The following is a 22442-nucleotide window of genomic DNA, read 5'->3' on the forward strand; positions in this document are numbered from 1 at the left end:
GCTTTCATCATCATTCAACACTTTCACCACACTCACACATAATCACTGTTTTTGCAGAGGTGCTCAGAATACAACAGTTTAGAAGCATATACGTATAAAGATACACAATATATCCCTCCAAACTGCCAATATCCCAAACCCCTCCTTTAAAGTGCAGGCATTGTACTTCCCATTTCCAGGACTCAAGTCCGACTATATGAAAATAACCGGTTTCCCTGAATCCCTTCACTAAATATTACCCTGCTCACACTCCAACAGATCGGCAGGTCCCAAGTACCATTTGTCTCCATTCACTCCTATCTAACACGCTCACGCACGCTTGCTGGAAGTCCAAGCCCCTTGCCCACAAAACCTCCTTTACCCCCTCTCTCCAACCCTTTCGAGGACGAGCCCTACCTCGCCTTCCTTCCCCTATAGATTTATATGCTTTCCATGTCATTCTACTTTGATCCATTCTCTCTAAATGACCAAACCACCTCAACAACCCCTCTTCTGCCCTCTGACTAATACTTTTATTAACTCCACACCTTTTCCTAATTTCCACACTCCAAATTTTCTGCATAATATTTACACCACACATTGCCCTTAGACAGGACATCTCCACTGCCTCCAACCGTCCGTCTCCTCGCTGCTGCATTTACCACCCAAGCTTCACACCCATATAAGAGTGTTGGTACTACTATACTTTCATACATTCCCTTCTTTGCCTCCATAGATAACGTTTTTTGACTCCACATATACCTCAATGCACCATTCACCTTTTTTCCCTCATCAATTCTATGATTAACCTCATCCTTCATAAATCCATCCGCCGACACGTCAACTCCCAAGTATCTGAAAACATTTACTTCTTCCATACTCCTCCTCCCCAATTTGATATCCAATTTTTCTTTATCTAAATCATTTGATACCCTCATCACCTTACTCTTTTCTATGTTCACTTTCAACTTTCTACCTTTACACACATTCCCAAACTCATCCACTAACCTTTGCATTTTTTCTTTAGAATCTCCCATAAGCACAGTATCATCAGCAAAAAGTAACTGTGTTAATTCTCATTTTGAATTTGATTCCCCATAATTTAATCCCACCCCTCTCCCGAACACCCTAGCATTTACTTCTTTTACAACCCCATCTATAAATATATTAAACAACCATGGTGACATTACACATCCCTGTCTAAGACCTACTTTTACCGGGAAGTAGTCTCCCTCTCTTCTACACACCCTAACCTGAGCCTCACTATCCTCATAAAAACTCTTTACAGCATTTAGTAACTTACCACCTATTCCATATACTTGCAACATCTGCCACATAGCTCCCCTATCCACTCTATCATATGCCTTTTCTAAATCCATAAATGCAATAAAAACTTCCCTACCTTTATCTAAATACTGTTCACATATATGCTTCAATGTAAACACTTGATCTGCACATCCCCTACCCACTCTGAAACCTCCTTGCTCATCCGCAATCCTACATTCTGTCTTACCTCTAATTCTTTCAATTATGACCCTACCATACACTTTTCCTGGTATACTCAATAAACTTATTCCTCTATAATTTTTACAATCTCTTTTGTCCCCTTTCCCTTTATATAAAGGGACTATACATGCTCTCTGCCAATCCCTAGGTACCTTCCCCTCTTTCATACATTTATTAAACAAAAGTACCAACCACTCCAACACTATATCCCCCCCTGCTTTTAACATTTCTGTCATGATCCCATTAGTTCCAGCTGCTTTACCCCCTTTCATTCTACGTAATGCCTCACGTACCTCCCCCACACTTACATTCTGCTCTTCTTCACTCCTAAAAGATGGTGTACCTCCCTGACCAGTGCATGAAATTACCACCTCCCTTTCTTCCTCAACATTTAAAAGTTCCTCAAAATATTCTCGCCATCTACCCAATACCTCCCTCTCCCCATCTACTAACTCCCCTACTCTTTTTTTAACTGACAAATCCATACTTTCCCTAGGCTTTCTTAACTTGTTTAACTCACTCCAAAAATTTTTCTTATTTTCATTAAAATTTCTTGACAGCGCCTCTCCCACTCTATCATCTGCTCTCCTTTTGCACTCTCTCACCACTCTCTTCACCTTTCTTTTACTGTCCATATACTCTACTTTTCTTATAACACTTCTGCTTTGTAAAAACCTCTCATAAGCTAACTTTTTCTCTTTTATCACACCCTTTACTTCATCATTCCACCAATCACTCCTCTTTCCACCTGCCCCCACCCTCCTATAACCACAAACTTCTGCCCCACATTCTAATACTGCATTTTTAAAACTATTCCAACCCTCTTCAGCCCCCCCACTACTCATCTTTGCACTAGCCCACCTTTCTGCCAACAGTCACTTATATCTCCCCCGAACTTCCTCCTCCCTTAGTTTATACACTTTCACCTCCCTCTTACTTGTTGTTGCCACCTTCCTCTTTTCCCATCTACCTCTTACTCTAACTGTAGCTACAACTAAATAATGATCCAATATATCAGTTGCCCCTCTATAAACATGTACGTCCTGGAGCCTACCCATCAACCTTTTATCCACCAATACATAATCTAACAAACTACTTTCATTACGTGCTACATCATACCTTGTATATTTATTTATCCTCTTTTTCATAAAATATGTATTACTTATTACCAAATCTCTTTCTACACATAGCTCAATTAAAGGCTCCCCATTTACATTTACCCCTGGCACCCCAAATTTACCTACTACTCCCTCCATAACATTTTTAGCCACTTTAGCATTGAAATCCCCAACCACCATTACTCTCACACTTGATTCAAAACTCCCCACGCATTCACTCAACATTTCCCAAAATCTCTCTCTCTCCTCTACACTTCTTTCTTCTCCAGGTGCATACACATTTACTATAACCCACTTTTCACATCCAATCTTTATTTTACTCCACATAATCCTTGTATTAATACATTTATAGTCCCTCTTTTCCTGCCATAGCTTATCCTTCAACATTATTGCTACTCCTTCTTTAGCTCTAACTCTATTTGAAACCCCTGACCTAATCCCATTTATTCCTCTCCATTGAAACTCTCCCACCCCCTTCAGCTTCGTTTCACTTAAAGCCAGGACATCCAGCTTCTTCTCATTCATAACATCCACAATCATCTCTTTCTTATCATTTGCACAACATCCACGCACATTCAGACTTCCCACTTTGACAGTTTTCTTCTTCTTATTCTTTTTAGTAATCTTTACAGGAAAAGGGGTTACTAGCCCATTGTTCCCGGCATTTTAGTTGACTTTTACAACAGGCATGGCTTACGGAGGAAAGAGTCTTATTCCACTTCCCCATGGATATAAAAGGAAAAGTAATAAGACCAAGAACTATTAAGATAAAATTAAAGAAAACTCAGATGAGTGTGTATAAATAAGCGTGTACATGTATGTGTAGTGTGACCTAAGTGTAAGTAGAAGTAGCAAGACATACCTGTAATCTTGCATATTTATGAGACAGACAAAAGACACCAGCAATCCTACCATCATATAAAACAATTACAGGCTTTTGTTTTACATTCAGATGGCAGGACGGTAGTACCTCCCTGGATGGTTGCTGTCTACCAACCTATTATTATTATTATTATTATTATTATTATGATTATTATTATTATTATTCTTTCTTTCAACACACCGGCCGTATCCCACCGAGGCGGGGTGGCCCAAAAGGAAAAACGAAAGTTTCTCCTTTTACATTTAGTAATATATACAGGAGAAGAGGTTACTAGCCCCTTGCTCCCGGCATTTTAGTCGCCTCTTACAACACGCATGGCTTACGGAGGAAGAATTCTTTTCCACTTCCCCATGGAGATAAGAGGAAATAAACAAGAATAAGAACTAGAAAGAAAATAGAAGAAAACCCAGAGGGGTGTGTATATATGTGCTTGTACATGTATGTGTAGTGTGACCTAAGTGTAAGTAGAAGTAGCAAGACATACCTGAAATCTTGCATGTTCATGAGACAGAAAAAAGGACACCAACAATCCTACCATCATGTAAAACAATTACAGGCTTTCGTTTTACATTCACATGGCAGGACGGTAGTACCTCCCTGGATGGTTGCTGTCTACCAACCTATTATTATTATTATTATTATTATATTATTATTATTATTATTATTATTATTAGCAGTAGCAGAAATGTTTGATTCTTTGCTGTGTTCAAGAGTAAACACATGATGTCACCTTCCAATACCTGTCCGAATAGCCATTCTAATATGCAGTCATGGATGGGTTTACATTATTTATACTGTAGTTTAATAGCAAATAATGAACAAACAAAACACTCACCACACAGCGGTGGGAGGGCTGGCTGCCAGTTGCAGGGGTCGGAGGGAGGGTAGAAAGGACTCGTGGCGGTTAACTTAAATATGATTTGGCAGCTGGGAATTTGGCGGTTGGGAATTCGCGAATGTGTGAAGCCCGCGAAAGTTGAAAATGCAAATGTTGAGGGAGACCTGTATATCAAATCAGTTTTCCTCATTTAAATTAACTGAAATGCCATTAATCCATTCCAGCAAAATTCCTGCTCTCGGGAGGCAGGACAAAATACTTTCAATATGACACTAATATTAACTCTGTGGCTTATTTATCTATCACAATTCATCTAATATGACATAATAAACAATATACGTAATTAACATAGAAACATGATATATACTCTAGAATGAATAAAATACGTCGTTATGTGACTAGTGGCAGTGGTTGCGGCGGTCATTCCCTCTCCCACTCTGACTATATCTTCCCATGCTCTTATAAGAGAAAATGTAGTGTTTGCGAGGCTAACTGCACTAGATCATTAGTTTCATGAGGAAAACACTGAAATAATGTATTTATAAATAAGAAATATTGTATAAAGCTTAATAGAATGTAAAGAAATAAACTGGTTTTATAAAATGTGCGTATGCTGGCGGAGGTGGAGGGTGGAAGATAGGCTACTTGCTACTAGCTCATACTGTCTTGAAAATAACCCACACACCTCGCTTGTTTATCTATGATTTCATGCTGTAATTCCATAGACATCATCCTCTTTATTCTCAGCACTGTCCTATGCACTTACTCTCTTAGGGTCCATGGTTAGAAAAAAGAAATTTGGCAATCATAACACAAGAAATGGTCCCACAGCGACATAAACACATGCACAGCTCAGCTGATGTTGTACCGTTCGCTGCGCCAACTAGTGGCGGTCTGCTGAAGCTCGCTCCTTATTATTACATATTATTATTATCATTATAATAATAATAATTATTCATAGGTAGTAGGTTGGTAGACAGCAACTGCCCAGGGAGGTACTACCGTCCTGCCAAGTGAGTGTAAAACGAAAGCCTGTGATTGTTTTACATGATGGTAGGATTGCTGGTGTCTTTTTTCTGTCTCATAAACATGCAGATTTCAGGTATGTCTTGCTACTTCTACTTACACTTAGGTCACACTACACATACATGTACAAGCATATATATACACACCCCTCTGGGTTTTCTTCTATTTTCTTTCTAGTTCTTGTTCTTGTTTATTTCCTCTTATCTCCATGGGGAAGTGGAACAGAATTCTTCTTCCGCAAGCCATGCATGTTGTAAGAGGCGACTAAAATGCCGGGAGCAAGGGGCTAGTAACCCCTTCTCCTGTATATATTACTAAATGTAAAAGGAGAAACTTCCGTTTTTCCTCTTGGGCCACCCTGCCTCGGTGGGATACGGCCAGTGTGTTGAAAGAAAGAAGAAAGAATAATTATTATTATTATTATTAACTTAGGGAACTGGAGCACAGATCCAGTTCCCTAATTTAATAATATTATAATAATACATGTAATTATAATTCTTCTTTCTTTCAACACATCGGCTGTATCCCACCAAGGCAGGGTGGCCCAAAAGAAAAAAAGAAAGTTTCTCCTTTTACATTTAGTAATATATACAGGAGAAGGGGTTACTAGCCCCTTGCTCCCGGCATTTTAGTCGCCTCTTACAACACGCATGGCTTAAGGAGGAAGAATTCTGTTCCACTTCCCCATGGAAGTAAGAAGAAATAAACAAGAACAAGAACTAGAAAGAAAATAGAAGAAAACAGAAAGGGGTGTGTATATATATGCTTGTACATGTATGTGTAGTGTGACCTAAGTGTAAGTAGAAGTAGCAAGACATACCTGAAATCTTGCATGTGTATGAGACAGAAAAAAAAAGACACCAGCAATCCTACCATCATGTAAAACAATTACAGGCTTTAGTTTTACACTCAATTGGCAGGATGGTAGTACCTCCCTGGGTGGTTGCTGTCTACCAACCTACTACCTAGGAATAATTATAAATAATAATAATAATAATAATAATAATAATAATGAGGAGCTTCAGAACGCCACCAACTCGGTGCACTGTTTACCTCGCTGTGGAAGCATTTCTCTTGTGTTTACTTGCATTTTGTGCAGTTATTTTGCCAAATTTCTTTTTTCTAACCATGGGTCATAAAGTAAGTGCAAAGGACAGTGCTGAGAAGAAAGAGGATGATGTCCATGGAATTATAATTATTATTATCATAAGATAAGATAAGATTTCGTTCGGATTTTTAACCCCGGAGGGTTAGCCACCCAGGATAACCCAAGAAAGTCAGTGCGTCACCGAGGACTGTCTAACTTATTTCCATTGGGGTCCTCAATCTTGTCCCCCAGGATGCGACCCACACCAGTCGACTAACACCCAGGTACCTATTTGCTGCTAGGTGAACAGGACAACAGGTGTAAGGAAACGTGTCGAAATGTTTCCACCCACCAGGAATCGAACCCGGGCCCTCCGTGTGTGAAGCGGGAGCTTTAGCCACCAGGCCACCGGGCCACTTTAATTGAGCTATGTGTAGAAAGAGGTTATGGTAATAAGTAATACATATTTTATGAAAAAGAGGATTAATAAATATACAAGGTATGATATAGCATGTAATGAAAGTAGTTAGAGTATATATTGGTGGGTAAAAGGTTGATGGGTAGGCTTCAGGATGTACATGTTTATAGAGGGGCAACTGATATATTGGATCATTATTTAGTTGTAGCTGCAGTTAGAGTAAGAGGTAGATGGGAAAAAAGGAAAATGGCAACAACAAGCAAGGGGGAGGTGAAAGTGTATAAACTAAGGGAGGAGGAAGTTTGGGTGAGATATAAGCAACTATTGGCAGAAAGGTGGGCTGGTGCAAGTATGAGTAGTGGGGGGATTGAAGAGGGTTGGAATAGTTTTAAAAATGCATTATTAGAATGTGGGGCAGAAATTTGTGGCTATAGGAGGGTGGGTGCAGGAGGAAAGAGGAGTGATTGGTGGAATGATGAAGTAAAGGGTGTGATAAAAGAGAAAAAGGTAGCTTATGAGAGGTTCTTAAAAAGCAGAAGTGTTATAAGAAGAGCAGAGTATATGGAGAGTAAAAGAAAGGTGAAGAGATTGGTGAGAAAGTGTAAAAGGAGAGCGGATGATAGAGGGGGAGATGCACTGTTGAGAAATTTTGATGAAAATAAGAAAAATTTTTGGAGTGAGATAAACAAGTTAAGAAAGCCTAGGAACCGAATGGATTTGTCAGTTAAAAGCAGATTAGGGAAGTTAGTAGATGGGGAGATGGAGGTTTTGGGTAGATGGCGAGAATATTTTGAGGAACTTTTAAATGTCGACGAAGAAAGGGAGGCTGTAATTTCATGCACTGGCCAGGGAGGTATACCATCTTTAAGGAGTGAAGAAGAGCAGGATGTGAGTGTGGGGGAGGTGTGTGAGGCATTATGTAGAATGAAAGGGGGTAAAGCAGCTGGAGCTGATGAGATCAGGACAGAAATGTTAAAAGCAGGGGAGGATATAGTGTTGGAGTGGTTGGTATTTTTGTTTAACCCTTTCAGAGTCCAAAGGCAAAATTTCGAAGTGCACACCAGTGTCCAAGAATTTTTAAAAAATAATTTAATTTTTTTCTTATGAAATGGTAGAGAATCTTTTTATGAAGGTAATAAAACAAAAAGTACAAAATTTGATGGAAAATTGATGAAATTATGTTCTCACAAATTTTGATGTGTCAGCGATATTTACGCATCGGCGATTTTGCCGACTTTGACTCCCATTTTAGGCCAATTACATTATTCCAGGCCCGGTGGCCTGGTGGCTAAAGCTCCCGCTTCACATACGGAGGGCCCGGGTTCGATTCCCGGCGGGTGGAAACATTCGACACATTTCCTTACACCTGTTGTCCTGTTCACCTAGCAGCAAATAGGTACCTGGGTGTTAGTCGACTGGTGTGGGTCGCATCCTGGGGGACAAGATTAAGGACCCCAATGGAAATAAGTTAGACAGTCCTCGATGACGCACTGACTTTCTTGGGTTATCCTGGGTGGCTAACCCTCCGGGGTTAAAAATCCGAACGAAATCTTAAATCTTATCTTAACCAAATTCTTAGCTATTTCACTAGTATTACTTCTATTCTATTGATTGAGCACAAGAATTCGCCAAGTCAACTGTTTCAACTACAAAATAAAGTGATCAGAAATTGGTAATTTGGCCAATTTACTGCAAAGTTCAAAATACTCCAATTTCAAAATAGGGTCCAGAATAAACAATGCAGGCATTCCTGGCACTAAACTAACATTTCCTCTGTTCATTAGTTACATTTTCAGGTTTTACTAATGAATTCCATTTTGATTTTTTATTCACATAATGAATTTTTATTCACACCAAAAAATAGAAGATTTACTGTTATGCAATACAGTACTGTAATAATTGTATAAATAATATCACCACACTTGTGAATGTATATTAGATCCACCAGCTGGTGTGTATTAGACATGTGAGATCATTTGTTTACTCTTGAACATCGGCAAAAATTTAACATTTCTGCTATTTTGAGCTCAGTTTCAACCCATTTCCATTACTAAAACCAATCAAAATCATCTCTATTTCTGTAATATATCTTCCATTCTATCAAATGAGACCAAGAAATCGCAAATACAACTATAAAAAACATACAAAAAACACTGCAAAGTCGCTGTTTTAATCGAAAATTACGGTCTCGGCTTTTTTTCTCTCATGCACTGTGTGATGCAGGATCTGTTTTATGTGGTGCACACATACCACAAAGATGTATTCTCTCATATCTAGGCCCAAATTTACTGCTCACAGCTTATCAGAGTGAGCTGAGCTCATGGTGTAGATCTACGGTTTGGACCCTCAACATATAGCCGTAGATCAATGGCACGGACCCTCAAAGGATTAATAAATGTATGAAAGAGGGGAAGGTACCTAGGAATTGGCAGAGAGCATGTTTAATTCCTTTATATAAAGGGAAGGGGGGACAAAAGAGATTGTAAAAATTATAGAGGAATAAGTTTATTGAGTATACCAAGAAAAGTGTATGGTAGGGTTATTATTGAAAGAATTAGAGGCAAGACAGAATGTAGGATTGCGGATGAGCAAGGAGGTTTTAGAGTGGGTAGGGGATGTGTAGATCAAGCGTTTACATTGAAGCATATATGTGAACAGTATTTAGATAAAGGTAGGGAAGTTTTCATTGCATTAATGTATTTAGAAAAGGCATATGATAGAGTGGATAGGGGAACAATGTGGCAGATGTTTCAAGTAGTATATGGAATAAGTAGTAAGTTACTAAATGCTGTAAAGAGTTTTTATGAGGATAGGGAGGCTCAGGTTAGGGTGTGTAGAAGAGAGGGAGACTACTTCCCAGTAAAGGTGGGTCTTAGATAGGGATGTGTAATGTCACCATGACTGATATATATTTTATAGATGGGGTTGTGAAAGAAGTAAATACTAGGTTGTTGGGGAGAGGGGTGGGATTAAATTATGGGGAATCTAATACAAAATGGGAGTTGACACAGTTACTTTTTGCTGATGATGCTGTGCTTATGGGAGATTCTAAAAAAAAGTTGCAAAGGTTAGTGGATGAGTTTGGGAATGTGTGTAAAGGTAGAAAGTTGAAAGTGAACATAGAAAAGAGTAAGGTGATGAGGATATCAAATGATTTAGATAAAGAAAAATTAGATGTCAAATTGGAGAGGAGTAGTATGGAAGAAGTGAATATTTTCAGATATTTGGGAGTTGACGTGTCAGCAGATGGATGTATGAAGGATGAGGTTAACCATAGAATTGATGAAGGAAAAAAGGTGAGTGGTGCATTGAGGTGTGTGGAGACAAAAAACATTATCTATGGAGGAAAAGAAGGGGATGTATGAAAGTATAGTAGTACCAACACTTTTCTGGGTGTGAAGCTTGGCTTGTAAATGCAGCGAGGAGAAGGTGGAGATGTCCTGTCTAAGGGCAATGTGTGGTGTAAATATTATGCAGGGAATTCGGAGTGTGGAAATTAGGAGAAGGTGTGGAGTTTATAAAAGCATTAGTCAGAGGGCTGAAGAGGGATTGTTGAGGTGGTTTGGTCATTTAGAGAGAATGGATCAAAGTAGAATGACATGGACAGTGTATAAATCTGTAGGGAAAGGAAGGCGGTGTAGGGTTCATCCTTGAAAAGGTTGGAGGGAGGGGGTAAAGGAGGTTTTGTGGACGAGTGGCTTGGACTTCCAGCAAGCATGTGTGAGCGTGTTAGATAGGAGTGAATGGAGCGAATGGTATTTGGGACCTGACAAGCTGTTGGAGTGTGAGCAGGGTAATATTTAGTGAAGGGATTCGGGGAAACCGGTTATTTTTATATAGCCGGATTTGAGTTCTGGAAATGGGACGTACAATGCCTGCACTTTTAAGGAGGGGATTGGGATATTGGCAGTTTGGAGGGATATGTTGTGTATCTTTATATGTATATGCTTCTAAACTGTTGTGTTCTGGGCACCTCTGCAAAAGCAGTAATTTTGTATGAGGTGAATGTCTTGAATGATGGTGAAAATATTGTCTTTTTGGGGATTTTCTTTCTTTTTGGGTCACTTTGCCTCAGTGGGAGACAGCCAACTTGTTGATAATAATAATAATAATAATAATAATAATAATAATAATAATAATAATAATAATAATAATAATAATAATAATAATAATAATAATAATAATAATGAGGAGCTTCAGAACACCGCCAACTCAGTGCATTGTTTACCTCACTGTGGAAGCATTTCTCTTGCGTTTGCTTGCATTGTGTGGAGTTATTTTGCCAAATATCTTTTTTCTAACCATGGGTCGTAAGAAAGTCAGTGCAAAGGACAGTGCTGAGAAGAAAGAGGATGATGTCCATGGAATTAAAGCATGAAATCATAGATAAACAAGTGAGGTGTGCAGGTTGTGGGTTGAGGGGGAAGCAGGGGAAAGCTCCCTTGTAACTTGGATGTTGGCTCGTAACTTGGAGCAAAAAATCGACCGAGCAATGGCTTGTTTCTCGAAAAACTCGTATGTTGGGACACTTGTAAGTCAAGATTCCACTGTATATATGTACCTGGACAGGAAATTTCACCATGGCCCCTAAGAGGAAGTCTGAATCTTGCACGAGTGGTGTTTATGTCCCCCAACACCACCCGACTCGTACAACCCATGGATCAGGGGGTTATTTCAACATTTAACCCGTAAACGGTCCAAACGTATATATACGTTCACTACCTTACTGCCCCAACTTTTTTGAGAAAAAAAACAGTTGTTTTTTAATAGGAAAAAAGAGCATATGGTACCCAGGCATCCCCAATTATTTTAATATGGTGCACAGTAAGTGCTCACACCCATTCTCACATGTCTAGGTGACTCAGGCTTATTGTGGCAATGTTAAATGTAGGACACATTTTTTTTTTTTATTATCACACTGGCCGATTCCCACCAAGGCAGGGTGGCCTGAAAAAGAAAAACTTTCACCATCATTCACTCCATCACTGTCTTGCCAGAAGGGTGCTTTACACTACAGTTTTTAAACTGCAACATTAACACCCCTCCTTCAGAGTGCAGGCACTGTACTTCCCATCTCCAGGACTCAAGTCCGGCCTGCCGGTTTCCCTGAACCCCTTCATAAATGTTACTTTGCTCACACTCCAGCAGCACGTCAAGTATTAAAAACCAATTGTCTCCATTCACTCCTATCAAACACGCTCACGCATGCCTGCTGGAAGTCCAAGCCCCTCGCACACAAAACCTCCTTTACCCCCTCCCTCCAACCTTTCCTAGGCTGACCCCTACCCCGCCTTCCTTCCACTACAGACTGATACACTCTTGAAGTCATTCTGTTTCGCTCCATTCTCTCTACATGTCCAAACCACCTCAACAACCCTTCCTCAGCCCTCTGGACAACAGTTTTGGTAATCCCGCACCTCCTCCTAACTTCCAAACTACGAATTCTCTGCATTATATTCACACCACACATTGCCCTCAGACATGACATCTCCACTGCCTCCAGCCTTCTTCTCGCTGCAACATTCATCACCCATGCTTCACACCCATATAAGAGCGTTGGTAAAACTATACTCTCATACATTCCCCTCTTTGCCTCCAAGGACAAAGTTCTTTGTCTCCACAGACTCCTAAGTGCACCACTCACCCTTTTCCCCACATCAGTTCTATGATTCACCTCATCTTTCATAGACCCATCCGCTGACACGTCCACTCCCAAATATCTGAATACATTCACCTCCTCCATACTCTCTCCTTCCAATCTGATATCCAGTCTTTCTTCACCTAATCTTTTTGTTATCCTCATAACCTTACTCTTTCCTGTATTCACTTTCAATTTTCTTCTTTTGCATACCCTACCAAATTCATCCACCAATCTCTGCAACTTCTCTTCAGAATCTCCCAAGAGCACAGTGTCATCAGCAAAGAGCAGCTGTGACAACTCCCACTTTGTGTGAGATTCTTTATCTTTTAACTCCACGCCTCTTGCCAAGACCCTCACATTTACTTCTCTTACAACCCCATCTATAAATATATTAAACAACCACGGTGACATCACACATCCTTGTCTAAGGCCTACTTTTACTGGGAAATAATTTCCCTCTTTCTTACATACTCTAACTTGAGCTTCACTATCCTCGTAAAAACTCTTCACTGCTTTCAGTAACCTACCTTCTATACCATACACCTGCAACATCTGCCACATTGCCCCCCTATCCACCCTGTCATAAGCCTTTTCCAAATCCATAAATGCCACAAAGACCTCTTTAGCCTTATCTAAATACTGTTCACTTATATGTTTCACTGTAAACACCTGGTCCACACACCCCCTACCTTTCCTAAAGCCTCCTTGTTCATCTGCTATCCTATTCTCAGTCTTACTCTTAATTCTTTCAATAATAGCTCTACCATACACTTAACCAGGTATACTCAACAGACTTATCCCCCTATAATTTTTGCACTCTTTTGTCCCCTTTGCCTTTATACAAAGGAACTATGCATACGTTTGGGGCACTATAAAAACGTATATATACGTTTGGACCGTTTTCAGGTTAAACAGCATTATCTGCGCATATCTTTTGATCAAGCTATCGAGGCCATTGATTCAGACCCAGAACTAACTCTTAACAGATTTTTGGAAAAAGTATAACATTTATCAAGGCATCAAAAACATAGCAAAAGCATCGAAGTTGGTCACAACTAAGTGTATTAACGGCATCTGGAAGCAGGGTAATGAGCACTTTATTCAAGTTTTTCATGGCTTGAACAGTGAAGAAGAGTAAAATATTTAGTAAAAATATTTTAGTGAAATATTTAGTAAAGAGAGAGAGATTTTGGGAGATGTTAAGTGAATGTATAGGAACCTTTGAACCAAGTGAGAGAGTAATTGTGGTAGGGGACCTGAATGCTAAAGTAGGAGAAACTTTTAGAGAGGGTGTGGTAGGTAAGTTTGGGGTGCCAGGTGTAAATGATAATGGGAGCCCTTTGATTGAACTTTGTATAGAAAGGGGTTTAGTTATAGGTAATACATATTTTAAGAAAAAGAGGATAAATAAGTATACAAGATATGATGTAGGGCGAAATGACAGTAGTTTGTTGGATTATGTATTGGTAGATAAAAGACTGTTGAGTAGACTTCAGGATGTACATGTTTATAGAGGGGCCACAGATATATCAGATCACTTTCTAGTTGTAGCTTCACTTGAGAGTAAAAGGTAGATGGGATACAAGGAGAATAGAAGCATCAGGGAAGAGAGAGGTGAAGGTTTATAAACTAAAAGAGGGGGCAGTTAGGGTAAGATATAAACAACTATTTGAGGATAGATGGGCTAATGAGAGCATAGGCAATGGGGTCGAAGAGGTATGGGGTAGGTTTAAAAATGTAGTGTGTGTTCAGCAGAAGTTTGTGGTTACAGGAAAGTGGGTGCGGGAGGGAAGAGGAGCGATTGGTGGAATGATGATGTAAAGAGAGTAGTAAGGGAGAAAAAGTTAGCATATGAGAAGCTTTTACAAAGTAGAAGTGATGCAAGGAGGGAAGAGTATATGGAGAAAGAGAGAGAGGTTAAGAGAGTGGTGAAGCAATGTAAAAAGAGAGCAAATGAGAGAGTGGGTGAGATGTTATCAACAAATTTTGTTGAAAATAAGAAAAAGTTTTGGAGTGAGATTAACAAGTTAAGGAAGCATAGAGAACAAATGGATTTGTCAGTTAAAAATAGGAGAGGAGAGTTATTAAATGGAGAGTTAGAGGTATTGGGAAGATGGAGGGAATATTTTGAGGAATTGTTTAATGTTGATGAAGGTAGGGAAGCTGTGATTTCGTGTATAGAGCAAGGAGGAATAACATCTTGTAGGAGTGAGGAAGAGCCAGTTGTGAGTGTGGGGGAAGTTCGTGAGGCAGTAGGTAAAATGAAAGGGGGTAAGGCAGCTGGGATTGATGGGATAAAGATAGAAATGTTAAAAGCAGGTGGGGATATAGTTTTGGAGTGGTTGGTGCTATTATTTAATAAATGTATGGAAGAGGGTAAGGTACCTAGGGATTGGCAGAGAGCATGCATAGTTCCTTTGTATAAAGGCAAAGGGGACAAAAGAGAGTGCAAAAATTATAGGGGGATAAGTCTGTTGAGTATACCTGGTAAAGTGTATGGTAGAGTTATTATTGAAAGAATTAAGAGTAAGACAGAGAATAGGATAGCAGATGAACAAGGAGGCTTTAGGAAAGGTAGGATGTGTGTGGACCAGGTGTTTACAGTGAAACATACAAGTGAACAGTATTTAGATAAGGCTAAAGAGATTTTTGTGGCATTTATGGATTTGGAAAAGGCGTATGACAGGGTGGATAGGGGGGCAATGTGGCAGATGTTGCAGATGTATGGTATAGGAGGTTGGTTGCTGAAAGCAGTGAAGAGTTTTTACGAGGATAGTGAGGCTCAAGTTAGAGTATGTAGGAAAGAGGGAGATTATTTCCCAGTAAAAGTAGGCCTTAGACAAGGATGTGTGATGTCACTGTGGTTGTTTAATATATTTATAGATGGGGTTGTAAGAGAAGTAAATGCGAGGGTCTTGGCAAGAGGTGTGGAGTTAAAAGATGAAGAATCACACATAAAGTGGGAGTTATCACAGTTGCTCTTTGCTGATGACACTGTGCTCTTGGGTAATTCTGAAGAGAAGTTGCAGAGATTGGTGGATGAATTTGGTAGGGTATGTAAAAGAAGAAAATTGACAGTGAATACAGGAGAGAGTAAGGTTATGAGGATAACAAAAAGATTAGGTGATGAAAGATTGGATATCAGATTGGAGGGAGAGAGTATGGAGGAGGTAAATGTACAGTGGACCCTCGACTAATGCTATTAATCCGTTCCTGAGAGCTCATCGTTAGTCAAAATAATAGTCAAGTTAATTTTCCCCATAAGAAATAATGGAAATCAAATTAATCCGTGCAAGACACCCAAAAGTATTGAAAAAAAAAATTTTTAACACATGAAATATTAATTTTAATACACACAAACTGAAGAAGACATGCACAGTTACATGACACTTACCTTTATTGAAGATCTGGTGATGATTGATGGGATGGGAAGAGGGAAGTGTGTTGATGGTCCTAGTGTTTAGAAGGGGAATCCCCTTCCATTAGGACTTGAGGTGGCAAGTCCTTTTTTGGGGTTACTTCCCTTCTTCTTTTAATGCCACTAGGACCAGCTTGAGAGTCACTGGACCTCTGTTGCACAACATATCTGCCCATAGAGGCCTGTACCTCCCGTTCCTTTATGACATTCCTAAAGTGTTTCACAACATTGTCAGTGTCACCATTAAACACTTGTTCAGGTTTCAGTCCTTCACTGTCTATGTACTCCTTGAATTCCTGCACATATTTTTCAGCTGCTTTTTGGTCCAAACTGGCAGCCTCACCATGCCTTATCACTATGTATGCCACAACGACTCTTAAATCTCTCAAACCAACCTTTGCTGGCCTTAAATTCACTCACATCACCACTAGTTGCTGGCATTTTTCTAATTAAATTGTCATGCAACTTCCTAGCCTTTTCACATATGATCGCTTGAGAGATGCTATCTGTTTTTCGTTTATCCATACCAATAACAGTCTCTCAACATCATCTATCACTTGCGATCTCAGTTTCGAAAACATAGTTGCACCTTTGGCAAGAACAGCTTCCTTGATTCTCGTTTTCTTGCCCACAATAGTAGCGATGGTTGATTGGGGTTTTGTGTACAGCCTGGCCAGCTCGGAGACACGCACTCCACTTTCATACTTAGCAATGATCTCTTTCTTCATTTCCATAGTAATTCTCACCCTTTTTGCTGTAGGGTTGGCACTAGAAGCTTTCTTGGGGCCCATGGTAACTTATTTTGCAGGTGCAATCACTAAAAAGGCTGTGATAATATGAAGTGTTCCGATTGTATGCTTGGAAGCGACCGCGGTGGGTGGCTGGCTTGTAAACACTGGCCAGAAGTGGACGCATCTCAGACGGAACGAATAGTGTTGGTCGAGTTTTTAAGCGATAATCGAGGCAAAACTTTTGCGATAAAATGTATCGCTAGTCAGATTTATCATTAATCGATGCCATCGCTGGTCGAGGGTCCACTGTATTCAGATATTTGGGAGTGGACGTGTCGGCCGATGGGTCTATGAAAGATGAGGTGAATCATAGAATTGATGAGGGGAAAAGGGTGAACGGTGCACTTAGGAGTCTATGGAGACTAAGAACTTTGTCCTTGGAAGCAGAGGGGAATGTATGAGAGTATAGTTTTACCAACGCTCCTGTATGGGTGTGAAGCATGGGTGATGAATGTTGCAGCAAGGAGAAGGCTGGAGGCAGTGGAGATGTCATGTCTGAGGGCAATGTGTGGTGTGAATATAATGCAGAGAATTCTTAGTTTGGAAAATAGGAGGAGGTGCGTGATTTCCAAAACTGTTGTCCAGAGGGCTGAGGAAGGGCTGTTGAGGTGTTTCGGACATGTAGAGAGAATGGAGCGAAACAGAATGACTTCAAGAGTGTATCAGTCTGTAGTGGAAGGAAGGCGGGGTAGAGGTCGGCCTAGGAAAGGTTGGAGGGAGGGGGTAAAGGAGGTTTTGTGTGCGAGGGGCGTGGACTTCCAGCAGGTATGCGTGAGCGTGTTTGATAGGAGTGAATGGAGACAAATGGTTTTTAATACTTGACGTGCTGTTGGAGTGTGAGCAAAGTAACATTTATGAAGGGATTCAGGGAAACCGGCAGGCTGGACTTGAGTCCTGGAGATGGGAAGTACAGTGCCTGCACTCTGAAGGAAGGGTGTTAATGTTGCGGTTTAAAAACTGTAGTGTAAAGCACCCTTCTGGCAAGACAGTGATGGAGTGAATGATGGTGAAAGTTTTTCTTTTTTGGGCCACCCTGCCTTGGTGGGAATCGGCCAGTGTGTTAATAAAAAAAAAAAAAAATTTAGTAAAGTAACATATGATACTACGTAGGTACTTTATATAGGAAGGGTTTGGCATTATGCCCTACCCAGTAAGTCGGCAATTTTCTAAGATTCAACGTGCCTCCATTTTGACATACGGCTGGTTGGTTGGAACCAAGCTCTGTCGTAAGTCGGATGGTACAAGTGTAACATCTAGAATAAATATTTAGATTGGGATAGAGATGCATACTATTCTGTAAAGGATCTGTTATTTAATAATTTACTTCTAAGTTAGTATAAACATAAAGGAAGAATGAATATGAAAAAGGCATTTACATTATATAAACTACATGTATATAAAGCAGGTTAAATTAAAGAGTGAGTGAGTGTTTTTTTAGAAGAGTTCCAGGTATTGCCTAAACCACTCCCTTGTATAGTGAGAAAGAAGACTATGAAAAGAGTTGTGTACTACTCTGGCAAGGCAGTGATAGCATGAATGATGGTAAAAGTGCTTTTTTGGACCACCCTTCCTCAGTGGAAGACGACCACTGTGTTAAAAAAAAGTTTACTAGTTATACTGTATGCTGCTGATCAACAACAAAATTCTAAGTCATCTTGGTCTACTAACCAGCAAGGCCCTAAACCCCTGATGTCTGTTCGTCGTAGCAGTAACGACACCGCTGCTAAGGTTAACCAACTGCCACGGCCCTCTCTTCCTGTTCTCCACCAACAAGCTTCAGCAGCCATACGGGAGCTTCTGGCAGAGGATATGTCCTGGAACTTTGATGTCATTAAACTTGAAAAAATCTCCAACAAAAGGTAAGTGAGAAATTATATTCTTGGTGCTGTCTTATTAGTTAATTTTGAAATCTAAGAAAATTAGGAATGAAAAACAAAGAGGCTTAGAAAGAGAATGGGCATAATATTAGGAAAAAATAAATATTTTAAAATTAAAAGATTTAAAGAATAAAAAACATTATCCTGGAAGTTAAAATTTAAAAGATAGACAAGGTAGTTCGTGAAATAACAATGTAGGCAAGAAAGTGTGGGTTTTTATGGTCATAATTCAAGTTGATAGAGAAAGTAGTGGAAGGAGCAGCTTTGAGGTTGTCAGAGATTTTCGAAGGGTTTAATAACACTGGAAGGTGTAAATTGCTAAATCATAGTGTATGGTAAAATATTTGAAAATGCAGTAATTATTTTAATTACAAAAGTTATATAGTAGGTTGGTAGACAGCAACCACCCAGGGAGGTACTACTGTCCTGCCAAATGAGTGTGAAACAAACCTGTAATTGTTTTACACAGTGGTAAAATTACTGGTGTGTTTTCTTTCTGTCCCATAAACACTCAAGATAACAGGTACATCTTGCTACTTCTACTTACACTTAAGTCACACTACATGTACATGTATACACACCCATCTGAGTTTTCTTCTGTTTTTCTTTGTAGCTCTTGTTCTTATTTATTTTCCTTTCATCTCAATGGGGAAATGGAAAAGAATTCTTCCTCTGTAATCCATGCGTGTTGTAAAAGGCGATTAAAATGTCAGGAGTAAGGTTCTAGTAGCTTCTTCTCCTGTATAAATTACTAAATATAAGAAGAATTTTATGAAGTTGGGATGTTTGGATGTGCATGGATGTAGTGCAGATGATAAGAAAGAGATTGTCAGTGTTATGAATAAAAAGAAGCTGGATGTCCTGGCTGTAAGTAAAACAAAGCTGAAGGGGGGTAGGGAGGTTTCATGTATTGGCCAAAGAGGTATAACATCCTTTAGAAGTGAGGAAGTGCCAAATCTGAGAATGGTGGAGGCTGTGGGTAAAATGAAAGGGGGTAAAGCAGGTGGGGATATATTTTTCGAGTGATTGGTACTTTTGTTTAAACGTATGAAAGAGGGAAGGTACCTATTTATTGGTAGAGAGCATGCATAGTTCCTTGGTATAAACAGTAAGACAGAGAGCGGGATCACAGATGAACAAGGAGGCTCTAGGAAGGGTAGGGGATGTGTTGACCAAGTGTTTACACTGAAGCATATTAACGGACAGTATGAAGATAAAGATAAAAAAAAGGAAGGTTTCATTACATTCATGGATTTAGAAAGGCATATGATAGGGTGGATAGGCAAGCAATGTGGCAGATGTTGCAAGTGCATGGAATAGGTGGTAGGTTATTGAAAGCATTTAAGAATCTTTATAAGAAAAGTAAGGCTCAGTTTAGAGTATGTAGGAAAAAGGAAGATTATTTTCTAGTAAAAGTAGGCCTTAGACAGGGATATGTTATATCAACATGGTTGTTTAACATATTTATAGATGGTGGTTGTAAAAGAAATGAATGATATGGTGTTGGAGAGAGGTGTGGTGTTAAAATATGCAGAATTTAATACAAAATAGGAGTTGTTACATTTGCTATTGGGAAATTCTGAAGAAAAGTTGCAAAGATTGGTGGACAAATTTGGGAGGGTATATAAAAAGAAATTTAATGTGAACATAAGAAAGAGCAGAGTGATGAGGGTAACAGATGATATAGGTAATAGAAGATTGTACAGACAGGCCCGTCTTTAAAGTTCTTCACTTTACAACATTTCACTAATGCAATGGTTTACAATTATACCTATTCTTCATTTATTCAGATTTCCTACAATATATATTTTCACCACTCACTATAAGCTAAGGATGAAAATAAGTATTGTGTGTAATGTACTATATGCATTTTTTTAGGCCTAGCTCTATTGATCACTTAATATACGATAATGTATACATGTTATCAGGCTTTTATATGCATTTGAAAGTGAAGAAAAGGCTGTGTTTCACTTTACAGCAATTTAATTTTACAGTGGTAGTCTGGAACCTAATCTGCTGTATAAGTGGGGCCTGCCTGTAAATCAGATTGGTAGAGGGTACTATGGAGAAAGTGAATGTGTTCAGATATTTGGGAGTGGAGTGGTTGTTGGATGGGTTTATGAAAGATGAGGTGAATCATTGAATTGATAATGGAAAAAAGGTGGGTGATGCATTGAGACATCTGTGAAGGCAATGAATGTTATCCATTGAGGTAAAGAGGGGAATGTATGAGTGTGTGATACCATGACTCTTGTATAGGTGTGAAGCATGGGCTGTGAATGTTGTATCAAGGAGGAGGTTGAAGAGAGTAGAGATGTCATGTCTGAGGGCAATGTGTGGTGTAAATATTATGCAGAGAATTCATAGCTTGGAGATTAGGAGGTGGTGAGGGATTACTAAAATTATTATCTAGAAGGCTGAAAAGTGGTTGTTTAGGTGGTTTGGACACTTAGAGAGGATGGAAGAAAATAGGATGACTTGGAGGATGTATTAATCTGTAGTGGGTAGGGGTTGTCCTAGGAAGGGTTGGAGGAAGGGGGCAAAAGCGACTTGGATATCCAGCAGGTGTGAGTGAGCATGTTAGATAAGAGTGAGTGGAGGCAAATGGTTTTTGGGACTTGACAAGGGTAACATTTGTGAATGGATTCAGGGAAACCCATTAGCCAAACTTGAGTCCTGGAGGTGGGAAGTACAGTGCCTGCACTCTGGAGAAGGGATGGGGATATTTGTAGTTTGGAGGGGCATCTGAACTGTGGTATCAGCATGCTTCTGGCAAGTCAGTGATAGTGAATGGTGGTAAAAAAAAAAATTCTTTTTTGGGTCACCCTCCCTCAGTGGGAGATGGCTGGTATGTTAATAAAAATGTAGTTCATCCCTCAGACAAAACTGAACTACATCTTATAATAGAAATGTTTGTGACAATATAAAAGTTAATTAAAGTTTAAAATCATACAGAAAGGACAAATATATTAGTAACATTAAGTTCTAAAATATTAATACATAGGAAAACAATTTTTTTATTTTTTTTTTTATTATCACACCGGCCGATTCCCACCAAGGCAATAATATTACTAAGTGTACTGTAGACCAATGTCATATCTATCAAAACTGTGCTAACAAATTTATTTCAAGAGTGATCTATAATACATTGCAATGTATGTTATGACATGCTAGTGTAGGTGTGGGTGTGAGGATGATGTTTGCGTGAGGATGGTGTTATGTGAAGATGGTGCTTGCACGAGGGTGGCGTTTGCATGAGAATGGTGCTATGTGAGGGTGGTGCTATATGAGGGTGGTACTTACATGAGGATGTTGCTACATGAGGGTGGTGCTTGTGTGAGATGGTGCTATGTGAGGGTGGTGCTTGCATGAGGATGGTGCTATGTGAGGGTGGTGCTGCATGAGGGTGGTGCTTGTGTGAGGGTGGTGCTATGTGAGGGTGGTGCTTGTGTGAGGCTGGTGTTATGTGAGAGTGGTGCTTGTGTCAGGAGGTACTATGTGAGGATGGTGCTTGTGTAAGTGTAGTGCTTGCATGAGGATGGTGCTATGTGAGGGTGATGCTTGCATGAGGATGGTGCTATGTGAGGGTGGTGCTTGCATGAGGATGGTGCTATGTGAGGGTGATGCTTGCATGAGGATGGTGCTATGTGAGGGTGGTGCTTGCATGAGGATGGTGCTATGTGAGGGTGGTGCTTGCATGAGGATGGTGCTATGTGAGGGTGGTGCTTGCATGAGGATGGTGCTATGTGAGGGTGGTGTGGGTGTGCACAAGCAACAAGGAAAACTTACCTTGTTATTGCAACATAAGTTGCTTGTACCAAGAATAATTATAATAGTAATAATATAGTAATATCTTTATT

The 22442-nt window shown here is 39.7% G+C and overlaps 1 protein-coding gene across 4 annotated transcripts in view; it reads left to right on the forward strand.

Moving 5' to 3' along the window:
- LOC128692768 (high affinity cAMP-specific and IBMX-insensitive 3',5'-cyclic phosphodiesterase 8B) overlaps positions 1–22442 on the forward strand; it is a 659454-nt gene that overhangs the window by 431805 nt on the left and 205207 nt on the right. For all 4 annotated transcript variants that reach the window (XM_070090034.1, XM_070090035.1, XM_070090036.1 and 1 more), the window contains one exon: positions 18377–18564. In XM_070090034.1, coding sequence (XP_069946135.1) covers positions 18377–18564 — 188 coding nt within the window. The remainder of the gene's footprint in view (positions 1–18376; positions 18565–22442) is intronic.

This window comes from Cherax quadricarinatus, chromosome 30, assembly GCF_038502225.1.
Source record: "Cherax quadricarinatus isolate ZL_2023a chromosome 30, ASM3850222v1, whole genome shotgun sequence".
NCBI classification, from domain to species: Eukaryota; Metazoa; Arthropoda; class Malacostraca; order Decapoda; family Parastacidae; genus Cherax; species Cherax quadricarinatus.